This window comes from Humulus lupulus, chromosome 8 (genome assembly GCF_963169125.1).
Source record: "Humulus lupulus chromosome 8, drHumLupu1.1, whole genome shotgun sequence".
Lineage (NCBI taxonomy): Eukaryota > Viridiplantae > Streptophyta > Magnoliopsida > Rosales > Cannabaceae > Humulus > Humulus lupulus.
Window position 1 is genome coordinate 30,858,345 of NC_084800.1, and position 17,095 is coordinate 30,875,439.

The window sequence follows — 17,095 nt, forward strand, 5'->3', positions numbered from 1 at the left end:
AATTTTGTCCATGGTGTCTTGCTATTTTTCGTTGGTATCTCTGAAAATGAGAATTTCCACATTGCTTTCAATTCCACATAAAAAGTAGCATCGGAGGTCCAATGTGTGAGTTGCCAACTGATTTTGCTTATAATCAACCTTCATCATTTAATTAGTAACTATATATACAAATTAATAGTAAGTCAACTACTTTTTTTTTGCTGGAAAACTACTCGTTTGTATATACATATATATATTAACAAAATTAGTGATGAAACTATATTTATATGTATGGCGCACTGCACATTCTAATAATTTGTGGTGGTCCAATATCCAAACCTATGGTGGCTAGCACTAATGTAGGCACTTCCAACTAATATATGATGAAATTATAAGGATGGAGTCAGAAGGTTATTTTCTTAATTCTACAAGTTTTAACTGAAGATATGAATTTTGGTTTGAAAGGAAAAAGAACCACAACTTTTTGTGAGTTAAAGTTTGTTAAAATATTTGTCATTTTGAAAGAAATAATATATTTATTGTTGGGGTGCTGCCCTAATCTTCATCTTCATGACTTGTCAAACCACACAAATGATGGCGTGGATGATAATCCCCAAAGTTCTTAGGAAAAAGGGAAAGAAAATTGAAATGGCTCAATAAATGTCAAATTTGTAAACCCAATTAATTTTGTGGCCTTGGCTTTAGTCACACTATTTCACTAGCTGTGAAATTTCCCTCAAAAGGCATATCCTATATTGACACAAATCAGATACCCTTACTCAATAATTTGGTATTCTTCAACTCTAGATTTGGTAAATAATAATAACACTTATCCTATCACTTTCTATTTCTGAGGTTTATATCAGCCACAATTTATATTGCCCTAGTGAAAGAGAATATATTGCTTTGTAATAATAATAGTTCTTGTTGTAAAAGACCTGCTATTAGTACGCTTTTTAACAACACGCTTTAAAATTGGCATTAACGGCATTTTAGAGGTCAAATAAAAAAAATGCAAAATGGTACTTTGATTTAATTTGGTTTCATCTCAATAGCGCAAACATGTTTAGTTGATCAGTTCAATCCGAATTGCTAAAGACCTTGAAATAAAATATAGCAAGTAAACACGTCTATACAACTTTAAGATGTCAAAAAAAATTAACTACTTTCGACAAAACTTTTCTATTTTAAAAATATTAGAATAACACATTTTTCTGTATTGTTTAATACCTATTAAAATGTATCTGTTAGTATTTAAGTCAAAATCCATAAGATAGAAGAATAAATAAAGAGGAGGATACTCGTTGAAATTGCAACTTTAAAAGAAAATGAGTGAATGGAGACAATTATAAATTACTTTTAATAAATATCTTTAGCAATAAATCTTGTATATCCTTCTAATTATCTATAATAGTGTTTTGGCATGAGAAAAAATTAAAAACAAGAGAAAAGCGGGTGTAAATAATTTAGGTGGTTACCGCCAAATTTTTCTTCCCAAGGAAAGTCCACTAATTAACCCTTATGTACCCCATACTTATAACCACATACCCTCTAAAAAAATTCTCACAAAAATAACCCCACACTCCCCTAAAAAGTCTAAAATACCCTTAAGAAAAATTTGGGCTTCCCTTTCTCTCTCTTTCTTTATCCCCAGTTCATGGCAGCCACCACCTGCCGCCTGAAACCATGAAACAGCCCCCATCATTCATGAGAGTTATAGAATCTGGCACATTGAAGGTATGTCATTCTAGATCTATTTTTTGTTTAAGATATAATTTGAATGAGTTTGCAATGAGTTTGTTGGGTCTTGTGAACAGGATTCGAACTTAGTTCGATCTAGGTCTGAACTCCATTGAAATTTTTGGTTTTACGTTGTGATTCAGACATGATAGGCGAAAATGGTATGATTTAGGTCCGAATATGTCCGAAAATTGATGTACGGAACCCGTCATGTACGATCCTAATCTGAACTATGTATGAAAATAGTCGGAACCATGTTCGAAAATGGTCCGAGTCCGAAAATAGTTGATGTCCGAACCCATGCCCGAACTCACGTCCGTACCCATTTTTTGACGTTTCGGACAGCGGTGGGGCGTTGTTTTGTGGTGTGAGTATGTGTGAGGGTGGTGGTGGCTGCCGTGAGTAAGTGTGAGGGTAGTGGTGGCTGTCGTGAAGAAAGAGAGAAAGGTCAGAAGCCCTAATTTTACTTAAGGGTATTTTTGACTTTTCAAGGGGTAATGGGGTTATTTTTGTGAGAATTTTTTTAGAGGGTATGTGGTTATAAATATGGGGTAAATAAGGTTAATTAGTGGACTTTCCTCATCAATGAGGAGGAAGTTTGTTAAAGTAAAGATAAATTAATACTTTTTTTTTGTACACCAAGCTTTAAAATATTAGTTTCAAAATAAATCAATTATTTTTGTTTTTATTTCCCAAACAATGATAAATAGCGTTTTACTTTTCATTCTCCACAGACTCTTCTATTTTTTTCTTTTTCTCCAAATATCTACTTCCCTCCTTTTAAAACAAAGCTAATGAACATACTTTGTTATCTACTCATCTTATCAATATTAAAAAGTTCAAAAACAATGCCCTTAAATAAAAATGATAAAAAAAAAATCTCAAAATACAAACTAAACAGGAAAAAAAATCTCAAGATAGAAAGGGGACAAAATTAAAAATAATTATTTTCTATTGTGATCCTTGTTACTCATTACTAATTAAAATTTATTTTACGACAACTAAAATTTTGATATATTCTAATTTATATAAAATAAAAATTTTAGTCACATTTTCAACAAATAAAAAATTATATTTGTTGGCAAAGAGTTATTAAATATTAACGCATAATTATATTTTCAATCACTATTTTTTTGTTGTTGCATATAATGGTATTATTTTTAATTATATCGTTGAAATTAACAATAATTATATAATTGTTTTAGTATAATTTAAAAATTTATGCAATTTTATTTGTAACATGTTGCAATGGCCAATGAGAAAGAAGGAAAGAAGGAGGCGTTGTCCTTGAATGAGCTAAGCTAAGTCGATCAAGTGGGGTCATGCTTTTATTTTTGTACAATGGGATTAGGATAGTGATTAGGAGTGGGAGTAGAGCCAGCCATAAGAGAAAGAAGAAAAGGTGTTGTGCAGTGGGTCTCACCATACGACATAAGCAGTGGTTTTGGGTTGTGGGCCCCACTTCGTCCCCAACTTGAGGGTTAGCTACAACATAAATGGGTCACTACCAATGTAAATGGGGTATGGCTAAGAAGAAAAAAAAAGAGTGGTCCATCTAACTTTTTTATTTGAGGGAAGGAAGTAGGGATGTGGTGGGGACCCTTTTTTAGCAAAATTAATTTCTTTAGTGGGCCCCAATTCATGTTGCATAATGCTCAGTGGCACCCACCTTTTGTTTTACAGCTTTACCAACTTATCCCGCCACCCATGTCTAATTAATTTTATTTATATATATATATATAAAAAAATTGTTTTTATTGATGAAAAATGTTAATTTGTAATATATTAACAAAAGATGACACTTACATTACACATCTCATTTTTGTAATGGCATGTAGTTGCTTATGAGAATTGTTATCTAGGATGACTTAATTATATAATAGGCAAGATAATAACATTGTTGACCATAGATATATTGTGAGCAAAAATACATAAAGGGAATTTATAGGTTTTATCCTTATTTTTAAGCCGAAATTGATTATTAGAAGTGGTTGGGATTTCTAGGCCATAAATGTGTATTTTAAATAGGGTTAGCTCCATAAATTTATTTCTACATTTCTAATTAAATATGTTAACTTCGTAAATTAAAAATATATTTAATTATAACTATACTAGATTTAAAATTAAAACTCTTTAAATACAAATTTAAAATTTTCTTAATTATAAAAATATAAAAAAATTAATACAATATCATACATAAATTTATTAAAAATGTTAAAAAAACATATTTTTATATTATATATTTTTCTAATGATAAAATTTTATTATTTTGTTGGTTTAATGATAAATATAATTTTAAAAAATCAGAAATAATCTATTTAAACGAATAATAATTTTAATTTTTTTAAAATTAATATGTACTTACTAATTTAAAATAAAATATTTTATTTGTTTGCAGTCCAGATAGTTTAAAGGCGACACTTTTTAAATGTTAAAAAGGAAAAAGACAAATTAATGCACTAAAAACACTAACAACCGCTCGCTTTCACAATGACTACCTCATCACTTATTTAACTATTCTCCTTTCTTTTCATTTTTTGGTTGCTTGAAAAGTTTTTTCTATCTTTTTTTCCATAGAATTACTTATTTTTCATGGTATGAGTTTTGTTTGCATATATATATATATATATATATATTAAAAAAAAACTCAGTCACTTCTTTTAAGACTTTCGTAATTATTGTTTTTTATGGATTTATTTCTTTTAATTTTGGAGTTGGTGCCTAAATTCTAACTTCTATTTTCATAAATTCTCAAAAAATAGATTTAAGATTGAGAGAAAATATGAGGATATAATTTGATTGAATTAAATATTTTGTACCATGTGATTTAATTATATAATTAGATAGGTCAATAAAAAAAAGTTAAATCAACAATTTCATTATTTCAATAAAAAATTTATGATAATTTTACCATATCTAATACATTATATCATCATATATATATCACTAATAAATTTATATCTTAATTTTTCATAATTTATTTTTAACAAACCATTTTGTAATTTAACCTAATTCAATATTAACATATCATATGCACCAAACAATGGGAACTAAGTTCACTCAAATATATTTAGTTTTTGTTTATTTAATGTTTACTTAATAAGAGTCTAAACTTTGTTAAACTAAATACTCTTAGGGGTATTTATTTTGAGTAGTTGAGTTGCTTTCGAAAGTGTAGAGGGAGTTATGATGATGGGTAATATTAAATTCTTGTGTACAAAAAGGTTCATTTTACTTTTAAAATAGATGTGAAACCCACACAAATTATTAACTTTAATCCCTTAAAATTTGAACCAAAACGTAAGAAAGATTTTAAATTCCCATTCTCATATTTATTTTATCTCATACCAAACACCCCATAGTGTTTACTTACTCTATTCGTATATGTAATATGTTATGTATATAATTTTTTTTTTCACAAACCCAATTCCAAATATTGCATAGTGATTAGTGAAATAAAATACGATAAGAGTTAGGAAATAGAAATTCCTTTTTTTAGACAATAATCTAGTAATTTCAAGACAAATACAAGATATTTAGTCAGAACAACAACACCAAACATATAGGTAAGAATAAAAGATACTAATTCCTGACTTTTATCAGCCTTATCAAACATAGCACATCAACTTATATAATTTGACTTTAAAAAACAAAAATAGATATGGAATGTTGGGTCCTTTATAGGATAACTTTTTCATTACTTTTCTCCAAGTAGTAAAATGACTACTATATCAACATGCTTAGTTAATTAATTAATTAATTCCTTTCTCATGTTGTCATCTCCTTTATCAATCTTTGTGAAATAAAAACAAACCCTTCACCATCTAATGGTTCCTCTTTTCTTCTTTTATAGATGCATTAGACCTCATATATAAAGAAATGATATTAAAGTATTTCTTTTAAACACAAAGGTGAGCACGCAAAAGTTTGAAGTCACCTAAAAAAGTATAATTTTATAAGTTAGAATTATTTTTTTTCACTTTTAAATATATCTCAAGTTCCCTTCCCTACAATTAAAGCATCCACTATTCTAGTATTCTCGGCTTAGTTGAGAAATCCATGCATCCCACTATCAAAGATAATTACACCATCAACTAGGGAATAAGGATGCAAATAGAAGAAACCAACCAATTTGTATTACTTTTAAAAGCTTCGTTTGAGAAAACTTCTATAATTTGCTTTATTTTTTCTGTTTGGATATTTATAATATAAAAATATTTTCTTAATATTTTTTTAAAAGTATTTGGATAATCATTAAAAATATATTTTTAATTAAGAAATAGAAATTATGAAAAAAAAAATTAATTAAGAAAGTAGATTATCAAAAGATCTTTTAGATTTTGAATTAGAAAATAATTTTTTATTTTTTACTCAAACACTTCCAAAATACTATTATGATTCTAAAAGCTAAAAAAAATACCTTTAAAAACTTAGCCAAAATGACCAAAGTCATTTTAAAAAAAATGCTCAGGACTCGATTTTGCAAAAGTTACCGATTAGACCCTAAATTTTGTTATATAAAAAAAATTGATCAAGATCTGGTCTAAGGTACTCTTTTGTTTCATTTTACAAAATGTGTAGTCCAAATTATCATTTAACAAAACATAAAGTCCAATCAATAATTTTTACAAAATACTGAATCCAGAATATTATTTATCCTTTTAAAATTCTCCATTTATGCTTCTTATTATTTTCTTATCTTATAAATGTTGTCTTATTTATAGGACTGGCAATAATAATTTGAAGACAATAAAAAGAATTGAATTTAAGGGATGCATATTTTAATTTTTTTTAAATTAAACTAATTTACATGAAAATATATTAAAAAAATGCTAGATAAAAATTCATTAGATTGGACTTGAGAGCTCAGGTATAAATCAATAATGCTTTAGACGTGGTTTAATAGATCTTCAAAAAGTGTGTCGTCTAATATATGTCCTTTACCTTATTTCTGCCATAGCTGAGAAAGACTTGTTATTACATTTCTGTTGAATGATGTGATAGTGGCCTAGTCATTTGTTAATTTTGCCATCTCTCATAGAACTTTTTTTATTTGAAAATAACCCTCATTGCTTTATTGTACCCTACCTATCTAGCAGCTGACGTTGTTAACAATGCCACCTTTTTTTCTTTTTCTTTTTCTGGTTTGGTATAAAATGTTCAAATCAACATGATAAGAGTTACAAAGACCACTTACCAATACATATAAATATGTGTATATTATATTCAATGCAATAAGGATGAATATATCAGAAGAACAGTTTGCCAGACCTGGGAACATTTTCGGAACTCTAAAACTATCCAAAAAGATGGGTTTCAATCTGCCCCAAAAAGAATTTCAATAAGACTTGCCTAACAGAATACTGTGCCCATAAGTGAGTCCTGATGGCAAAAAATATTAAGCAGGGCTTCTAAAATTTTATTAAACTTTTTGTTTATTCAAATACAACTAGGTCATCTAAATCTTCATTTCGTTTCTTTAACCATATGAAAATAATTAAACATATCAGAGATCGTACAAACTATTCCCCAAAGTCGAGGGGCAACTATAAGAACCTACTTCCTTTCTTCTACCACCGAAATCTGAGCTACAAGAAGCATTAATTCATTAGCTCGCTAGGGTTTTCATCTTATGAGCCTGATGTATATGTATACCGAGTCTGAGCTCCTACAAGAAGCTCTACAATTTTCCCTGCACATACCAAAAAGTATCAACTTTTGAACATACAAACAAACTCGGTGCACTGTAAGAGATATAACAATGGAGATTGAAAAAAGAAGATAAAATCGCACACCAGTAAGAAACCCAATAGCAGGTACAGGTTCCAAAACCTTCTCGGTTCTTTCAAGTCTTTGCCTAAGATATTAAACAATCAGTGTCAGGGAACTATATAATTTCAAGTCTGTACGTTAATCAAGAATTGATGTCTGGAACTCATTGGTACCTGATATACTTGGTAAAAAATGGATCTCTCACAAGGTAAAATGCCCACAACACCTTGCGTCTCTTAATCTGAATCATACCACAATATTGAAACAGATTTAGCTTTACTCTAGCAATAAAGGAATAATAATTAACAATGGACAGAGACTTCGCAAAAAAGCATAAAACTCATGTATTATGTATGGTTAATCAAGTAGGCCTACAATGTCTACAGATTAGGATTTAAGATCCCTAACCTCTTGCTGTTCTGGTGCTGAAAGATGAATCTTCTCTTTTTTACCACCCACCTGAGACGTGACTTGTGAAAGAACTCCCGAACCAATTAAGTCAACAGACAATGAAAGAAACCAAGGAATCCATGATCGAATTCCATACTTTCGAATAAATAAAACATAGATAAGGGGTCTTGTGATAAATAACACTTCCCCTGCAATGAACAATGCCCCAGGAAGACCCTTTTCAGCTAATATGGTGGAAAGGGTTGGCCTTTCAACCACTGGACCTGTAGCGAAAGAAAGATTAGAGGAAGTTTACAACAACCAATAACTTTACTACAACCACAAAAGAAATATGTCTTGAGTTTCGTTTAAAGTAGTTACTTGGGGGTTCAATTATTGCATGTTGATGTTGCACTCTACGCAACCATGCTGGGTTGGAGACTGTCCTAGCATTTTCTCCAAACCTATTCAATGCTGATAGTGCTCTTCCTTCTAGATTCCATGGGTTTTGTCCATAATTATTCAAGTAACCAGGTCTCTGGTTCCCCACCGGCTTTGCGAAACCATCAATTTCATGAGGAGGAGTTGAAGATTTTAAGTGCTTTTCGTCATTTGGTGTCTCTCCTCCAAGGAGAAGCATCTTATATCCACTACTCCGAAGCAAAGCTAATTTAACTATCACCCTGTGTAGCATTATAACCCCAACAGTCAGACAACATATAAACCGTCAACAAAAGATAGTTGCTAATGGGTATCAATTTTTGGGCATACACTAGATAACAAATTCTTCTTACTTGGTGGCCTCCATAAGAGCAATAAAATTCCATTTCTTCTTCTCTCCAAAATAATCTTCAGCTGCAACTTCAACCAATGTTTCCAATTCTTTCAATGCAGATATGCACAACGGATACGGGAATGAATTAGGCTCTGCAGGGCCCGCATGCTTTGGGGGAGGAGCTGTTTCAATTATGTGTTCGTTGATAGCCGTAATTATGCCAAAAATAGCAGTTACTGCAGTAAATCACCAAAGTTTAGAATGATATCTAGAAAAGATATTTTACATTCCACTAAGTATAAAGAAGTGACAAATTAAGAAGACACTTAATTGTAGGTATTTCAGTCATAAAAAGAAAGTTAGTCAAAGAAATTATTTATTCAAATTGCTCAAGAAGCATTAATGAAATAACACTTTTTTCCCCTTTAATTGAACATCAAATTATTCTTTGTTAAGAGATTAAAATAGTATTTAAAAGTTTGTTTACTAAGAAACCTGTTTTGTAAAAAACTATCTGTTATTAACTTAGAAGGCGAAAAGATGTGATGAAATCCTAGTTAATTCTAAGCACAAGAAGTAGCCAAATGTTACCAAAGTTTCACAAAACCTGCTTCCGGTCCTATCTCTGAAGTAGAAAATCGTTCAGGGAGAAGCCATGTCAAACCCTGTAAAAGATAAGAAAACAATATTCCCAGTAAATTCAGCTTCTAAAATCAACGTACCCGTTTATGAGTTACAGGGGTTATAAAGTAAGTCCACAGCAAAAAAGCATAAGCGATAAAGATCATAGAAAATTTATTCGCTACAATATCTGACTTTTTTGCTATAAATTATAATGATGGAAATAAAAATATAGATGTCTGAAACAGAAATGGAGTGTAGCCATAGCCAATGTTTGCTGATCACTCTACACACATAATTCACATTTTCTTGAAAGAAAACCTTTCAGTATCCAAACAACTCTGGTTCTCACTATACATCATTAAGTTAACAGACAAAGAAACGAAGAAAGCTAAAAGGTTGTGAGTTGTAACACAACAAATAAGAACTAAGGAGCAGAGAAAATTTTCAATATTTAGTATACATAACGTAAAAGACTGAAGTAACTAATAATAACTCAAACCAATTCAAAAATACTGCATATGGAAGCCCCATATCATCAAATATAACATAAACAAAATCAATGGCAGTCAATATATTTATAAAATGAAAGTAACGAAATTGACCCCAAAAATAAAATTTTAAAAAATGTAGGGAACTCACGTTGGCGAGAGACTCCAGTGATTGCACATACTCCTTGTTCTCCCTAACCCATCTTTTATAAGCCTCCATTACTTCAAAAAAAAAAAAAGTAAACCCTAATTCCCAGAGCTAGTAACAAGTCTTCCTCTTAGTCTTATATTTTGGCGATTTTGGAAGAGACCCAGATGAAGAAGGAACCAAAAAAGGATACCCAATTCAGGTAATTGAAGTTTATAGTAGGCTGAGGGCTTAAAGAGAGAAACTACAGCAGAGATATATACAAGGAAGGAAGGAAGGGCCTGAAGAAGTGCTCGTAAACCTTAATTTTCAGGGGAGAGAGGAACTCGGTGGTGGTTCTAAAGCTTTGTCGTTTATGGCAACGCAAATTTCAAGGGCCTTTTTAGCCAACGTTGGTCGTTGGATAATGTACCTATCTCTCTATTTTATTTATTTTTTTGTTTTCCATTTTCTCGTTAACTAAGGATATTCTAAATCTAAAATTTGAATTATATTTTATTATTTTTTTGACAAAAAATTGTATTATATTTATACATACAAAGATAAATGGTTGATTTTTATTTTGAAATTAATAATTTTTAAATATTAATATAAGATATTATAATTTAAAATTGTTGCTTGAAAAATATAATTATGTGCTTTTTAGAATTTTGATTGATTAAATAATTTTTATTAAGATAAAGGGAGAAATTAAAAAAAAATATTAAAATCATGTTCTCAATTTTATTGAAGGAATATCAAATATGTATTTTGTTTTAGAAAAATCAATTTATTTATATATAAATAATCAATCAAATTTTTCAAAAAATAATCAATCAAAAATCAAAGTATTAAAAATTAATATAAGTGTTGTCACGTTTAAAAAATTCAACAAAGAATTAAGAAATTCGAGAGGTGGTTAGGTTTTTATAAAACTGTATATTTAGAACACAAAGAGTTTTTACGTGGTTCAATGGTTAAAATATACATAGTCAACGAGTCTATATTATTTTCTCTCAAAAAATTGTTCATGACAATTTCTCTAAAATTTTGGTATAAAAGTCTACGATCTTTTTTCCAGTTAATCTCATCTCTATTTATAGAGGATTAATGACACAAATTTGAATAACTTATAAGATTTGGTAACTTCCCAAATATACACATAATTACATTTAGTACATGGATTGCCTAATATTATACATTTACCATGCAAGATTACAAGATTATATAAAATCCCGATTCTTCAAGGATTTAGATTTGTATCTTGCGTGTGTCGGTCACGAGTAGAAAAAATACCACACGAGCTAGAGATTTTCAGGATAAGCCAATCAGAATATTGAGGTACTCGAACTATGTCTATGCGACCTAGAGGTCTGGCTAGAAGATCTCCTTGATCCATTTTCGACCTATGCTTAACCTGACTTAAGCCTTAGGGAACTCGTACCATGACCTTGGGATTGGGAAAACTTTACTAAACGCTTCCCAGCTATACTGCAAACAGGACAAGTCAACTCATTAAACTTTTCTAATAATAGTGATATATATAAAAACATTTAATGTTGCACATATCGAGGTTGGTGACCATAATATAACCATCCCACATGTTATAAAATCATGTATCCCCACGAAGACCATTTATTTAGAAATAAAGTTTATATTAAAAATATAAATATACAAAACATAAAAATTAAAATACTACACATTTTTATGATTTAAAATACTAATTATCATCCCAAATACATTTAAAATCAATATAAAAAAAGTTACTACTAATATACTAGAAAAACACATAAATAAAGATAAAAAAATAAGAAACACAACTAAAAAAATATTGAATGTGCCCCCATCGGGGTAGGGAGTGACATCTCTGTCTACATGCTATTTAACATTCGGAGACAAAAAATTATTCTCGTCCCCACTCTATTTCCCATTTAGATGGGAAATCCCAATCCTATTTGGGGTGGGTCCTCGCGAGTTGTGACGACTAAACAGCTCAGTAAATGCATGATAAAAACTCACATAAATTAGTCAATGGTCGTAGTAATTTAGTCAACAGGTATTCAGCTCAAAGTGTATCTACTAATGGGCTTCACACATAAGGATCAGCTCAAATACGCGCAAGCATAACAAAAGAAAAAAGTGGGAATAAATATCTCTTTTGAATTACAAATTGGTTACAATTTTTAGGGATTAATTAGTCATTACTGTTAATTTGAATCTTATTTATTTGTATTTTAAACAAATCTCTTGTAACTTCCATTATTTTTCATGGGAAGAGAATTTGACCCAAATCTTCTATAAATAAGACTAGTCATCATTATTTATTTTTCATGTACAAATCATTATACTGAATGTAACGACTCAATTTCCTAATGTGATTTAATGCCTTGATTATGGGGTTAGGAGGGCCATAATTAATTTAATATACAATTATGTAATTATATACATGATTATGTGAGTTATATTATTATATGATGATAATTGGATGCATGTGGGCCCACTTCTTATTAGAAGGGCATTTTCATAATTTTGGCCATTGAGAGCATAATTGTATATTTATGTGCATGTATGTGATATATGGGTGAGACAACATTATTATGTGGATATATTTGAGCTATTCGACATGAGACCATCCTAGGATGCAAGTTAGCGGTTTTGTCATATCGGAGTCAATTATTGGGATATTGGATAATGAGAATGATTATTTAATGACATATTGGGAGTTAGTGATATCAGGAGGAAATTATGGGAATTTTGACTATTTTACCCTCGGGGGCATTTTTAGGACCCCGAGCATTAGGATTTACTTGAGGTTACTTAAGCTTGAAGTAACCTATCAAAAGGAAAATACGTTCAAACACTTTTTTCCCTTTCTCCCGTTATCATTTTTTACTGTTCGTCGCATTTTCGAATGAAACTTGGGTTTTAGGACTCGAATTCAAGCGAGGATCGAGTTATAGCAATTCTAGGGAAGATTAAAAGCTTTTTAATCAGAGGATTTAGCGGGAAATTACTCAATCAGAGGTAATCCAAGCTTTAAGTTTTGAGTTTTCGAGTTTCTAAGTTTTAAGTTTGATTTTATGTGTTGATGAGTTTTTGAGTTGTTTGAGCCTCGGGTTTTGATGGTTTTGGATCATTGGGTTGTTTGGGAACTTTGATTTTGGGATTTTGGTATGTTTGGATAGGTTTTTGGATGATTTTTAAATGGGAGAAAACGAAGGTTTCAGTTGGGTTTGTGGTTGGGTCGTGACCCTGTTCTTGGGTGGCGCGGCCCAGGCTTGATGAAGGAGGAGGCTTGTTGTATGGGCAGTTAGGGCCATGACGCTAGGCACAGGCAGAGATGGGTTCAGCCTCTGTTTGGAGGCAGGCCGCGGCTCAGGACTAATGTGAGGTCGCGGCGCTTAAGGGCATTTTTGGCCAGAATTGGTTTTTAATCGTGGGAACTCAAACCTAAGGCCTCGGGATCATTCCTACTACCCGATTTAGTAGGATTCGACGTCCCGGAGGCTAGGTCTTAGTATGGGAACCTTTTATTACTCATTTTATTGATGGGAGTTTATATTTGGTTATGACTAAGTGACCGCTAAGGGACTTAAGGACCGATCGTTCTCAATGGTCGTTCTTTTATTATTTCATGCTCAAACCAGAGGTAAGAAAACTGCACCGAGTATGTGACATGCATGGTTATTTATAAGGCATGTTGAGTGCTCTATATATGGACATTGATTGCATTGTAAATGCATAGCATCTTTGCTTATTTGTGAATGACACTAACTTATTAGTCAGAAACGACATTGGTGTTAGGACTGGTCGTGAAGTCTTGACTTATCAGTCATGAACGACAGTAGTACTGAGCACTAGTCGTATGGTATTGCCTTATGAGTCAAGAACGACATTAATGTGTTTAACACATGCCGAAATGATTAGATCTAATCAACATGAGCATTAAATGCTTGATCGACCCTAAGGTCAAAGAAAACTAAAGCACTGGTCTAGTCTAAAGGCTAGTTACTTAGAGCCAGGGCCAAAATGCTCAGGTGACTGAAGCGTCACATGGCTTAGGGTACAGAGCCCCAGAGTGTGACTCATTAGTCACCTATCCAGAGTGTGACTCATTAGTCACCTATCCAAAGAGTGATTCATTAGTCACCTATCCAAAGTGTGACTCATTAGTCACCTATCTAATTAGAGCTGCAAGCCCTATAATGATTACATGATCATTTATTGATATTGTATACATGTAGTAATAAGTTTTCTTGCTGAGCCTTGGCTCACGGGTGCTATATGGTGCAGGTAAAAGGAAAGAAAAGCTCACCCAACCTTAAGTGGAGAACTTAGGTGGCGATGTGTACATATGCGACCGCTTGACCACCACGACCAATGTGTTTCTCAGAGAAACTAGGGTTTAACTCTATTTTTGCCGCTTAGGTCGGCGGTTTGTAACTTTTATACTGTAATGACCATTTTGGATTGTAAATAACTTTATAAACACTTTTATGGGCCCATGTGCAGTTTAACGTTTTAAATTAAAATATATTCATTCATTTTGACCGAGATTTTCACCTTGGCCTATTAATAACACCTAGATGCACGTTTATAACATAATGATTCGTTTAGCGAGTTAAGCACTATAGCGACCCAAATTTGCTAATAAGGCTTGGGGCCTTGATTAGTGTGCCTGGAGGGCAATAATTGTTATATGTGAATTTAATGAATATGTGGTTAGAATGAATGTTTAGGTAATTAAATATGCATGTGGGCCCCATTTGGTTGTTAGGGGCATACTTGTAATTTTAGCCCACTGAGGGCATAAATGTGATATAATGGTGATATATTTGTGATGCACGTTCCGAGACAGTCCTAGGGAGTTGTTTAGCTAGAAAGTCACAACGGGGTCAAATACCCGGTTCGGGAGGAGCCTAGGGGTACTCTGGGAATATTATCAAGTGACCGGGAATTATTGAGTAGCGGTTAGCAATAGCAATAGTTTAGACATGTCGGGATTAAAATGGGGATTTTTAGGCACACTTGAGGATTTAGCGGGATGTGTTAAAAGACTAAACTGCCCTTGGTGGCATATGAGGACTTAGGGTAACTTAAGGGGTAATTGGGTCTTTTGGCAGCTGGTTATGTTGAGATAGTGATTGAGGAAATTTTAGAACGATTTAGAAAAGCAAAGGAAAGAAAATAAAACAGAACTTCTCAGCTCTCTCTCTCTCCCATGCGATTTTTCTTTTTCCTCTTCTTGGTGATTGAGAACTTGTTGAGTTTTGAGGATTTTGGGCTAGTGAATTGAAGGAATTTGGCTGCTATGGCTAGGAAAGTTAGCTCAAAGGTGTGCTAAGGTCAGAGGTAAGGAGTTCATCTCTGTTTTCTTTGAGTTTCTAAGTTTGATTTTGAGAGATTGATAATGGAAACTGAAAGTTGGTTTATGGCTAGATTCAGTTTAGGAATAAGAGGGATTAGCTTGGAGTTGGAATTGGAGGAGGCTCAGGGACGAATTTCTACTTGAGGTAAGGGTTTCATGCATCTATGATATGTATGAACTGCTGTGGTTTAAGTTTCTGGTTTATGGTTTAAGTTTTATAAAGTTTTAAACCAATTTGTGAATCATGGGTTTGATTGTGTGTCTAGGCTTGTTGTTGTTGATGTTTCTGAGTTGTTAGATGGTTTATATGGGGTTTTGGATTGAATTTGGGACTTAGGTATGCATTGGTATTGATTTGGGAGTGTTTTGGCTCGGGGGAAAACGTTTGGAGAAACCTAGATTTTTGGGTTTGCGAAGGGGCGCCGCGGCCCTGTTCTTCCGTGCCGCGGTGCTAGGTTGCATCAGGGGAAGGGAGCACGCTGGGCGCCGTGGCCCTTAAGGGCTAGGGCCGCGACGCTAGGCCATTTTTGGGCAGGGGAAAATTTCAGATTTTAGGCTTTTGCCCAGGGGGCTCGGGGGACGCTTCCACCACCTTGTGTGGGGATCCGGGAGGTTCTGAGGGCTCGGGATTGGCTCCGAGAGATGCTTTTGAATCGATTAGTAATGGGAGTGATATTTATGTGTTGTGACTAGGTTCTCGGTGAGGCTCGGATTTGAGGACCGTGCTCGAGGGTTCAGTGCTCAAGAAGCTCGGGACACAGGTAAGAAAGCTGTTGTACCCATATAGCAGGGCGAGGCCCCATAGTTGTGTTGCAGGGCACGACCCTATATGTTTATGTGTTGGGTGTAGCCCATTGATTATGTTAGTATATGTTTAAGTTATATTTTAATTATGCTGTGTATGCATGTATGTGAATGATCGGCGAGGTCCGGGAACGACGAAGGCCGAGAACGGCGAGGGGCCGGAAGCAGCATTTAGCACGCGGAGTGCGAGTTGCCAGGGTACGAGCCTAAAGGATACCTGGGATGTAACACCCCAATTTGCTAATAAGGTTTAGGACCTTGATTAGCGTGCCTGGAGGGCAATAAGTGAATTAACGTGATAATATATGAATTTGAATCAATATGTGATTAGAATGCATGTTTAGGTGGTATAAATATGCATGTGGACCCCGTTTGTATGTTAGGGGTAAATTGGTAATTTTAGCCCGCTGAGGGCATAAATGTGATAATTGTATTATGTGATTTGTACCACGTGAGTGTGGTGATGTTAATGTGATGCACGTGCCGAGACGGTCCTAGGGAGCTGGTTAACTTAAAAGTCACAACGGGATCTTATACCCGGCTCGGGAGGAGCCTAGGGGTACTTTGGGAATTTTGTAAGTTGAGTTGAGAATTAGTGGTTAATGGTTATTGGTGATTGAGTAACCTGAGTAACCATTAGTAACTGCTGAGAGTAACAAGTTGTGATGGGAAAATGGTAGAATAGTAATAGAGATGAAATGACAAAAATGCCCTTGAGGTTTAGTTAGGAAAGAATTTTTATGGAAGGGTAGAATGGTCATTTGGCAAGGGTTAGATAAACTTCAGCTGAAGAAAAGGGGAATTACGTATTACACTTGGTCATCGATGGTTTATGCTGGAATTTGGAAGTGAAAGCTAGAAGAAAAAAGAAGAAAAAGGAGAAAGCTGAATTTGAAACCTAGGAGGAGAATCAAGGGGTTGGAGGCAACCAAAATCAAGTTTAAGCTAGGATTATTCAGAGGTAAGATTTATGCTCTGTTTTTGTTTAAATTTAAGTTTGATTTTCAGAGATTAAGTGTGGAATTTAA

The 17,095-nt window shown here is 33.0% G+C and overlaps 1 protein-coding gene and 1 long non-coding RNA gene across 2 annotated transcripts; one reads left to right on the plus strand and one right to left on the minus strand.

The window, feature by feature from the left end:
* The first annotated feature begins 1,430 nt into the window (after window positions 1-1,430).
* On the plus strand, window positions 1,431-2,360 carry LOC133796626 (uncharacterized). The gene is made up of 2 exons (XR_009875510.1): window positions 1,431-1,716; window positions 1,797-2,360. It is a non-coding gene; the product is annotated as an uncharacterized LOC133796626 (long non-coding RNA).
* A 4,745-nt stretch (window positions 2,361-7,105) lies between these two features.
* LOC133796627 (peroxisome biogenesis protein 16) lies at window positions 7,106-10,294 on the minus strand. Its single transcript, XM_062234226.1, has 8 exons — window positions 9,920-10,294; window positions 9,264-9,321; window positions 8,676-8,892; window positions 8,263-8,564; window positions 7,900-8,165; window positions 7,665-7,732; window positions 7,515-7,576; window positions 7,106-7,411 (listed from the first exon to the last, which is right to left on the minus strand). Exons 1-8 carry the CDS (start codon window positions 9,986-9,988, stop codon window positions 7,350-7,352), a joined length of 1,104 nt encoding a protein of 367 aa, XP_062090210.1. The 5' UTR covers window positions 9,989-10,294; the 3' UTR covers window positions 7,106-7,349.
* Window positions 10,295-17,095: the final 6,801 nt, after the last annotated feature.

What these genes read in the sequence shown, in the direction of transcription:
- LOC133796627 (XM_062234226.1), bottom strand. Translation starts at nt 9,988, where the DNA reads ATGGAGGCTTATAAAAGATGGGTTAGGGAGAACAAGGAGTATGTGCAA. An exon ending in TGCAATAATTGAACCCCCAA is followed by an intron (nt 8,166 to 8,262) that starts GTAACTACTTTA and finishes CTTTCGCTACAG; the next exon opens with GTCCAGTGGTTGAAAGGCCA. An exon ending in TTTTTTACCAAGTATATCAG is followed by an intron (nt 7,577 to 7,664) that starts GTACCAATGAGT and finishes TTAATATCTTAG; the next exon opens with GCAAAGACTTGAAAGAACCG.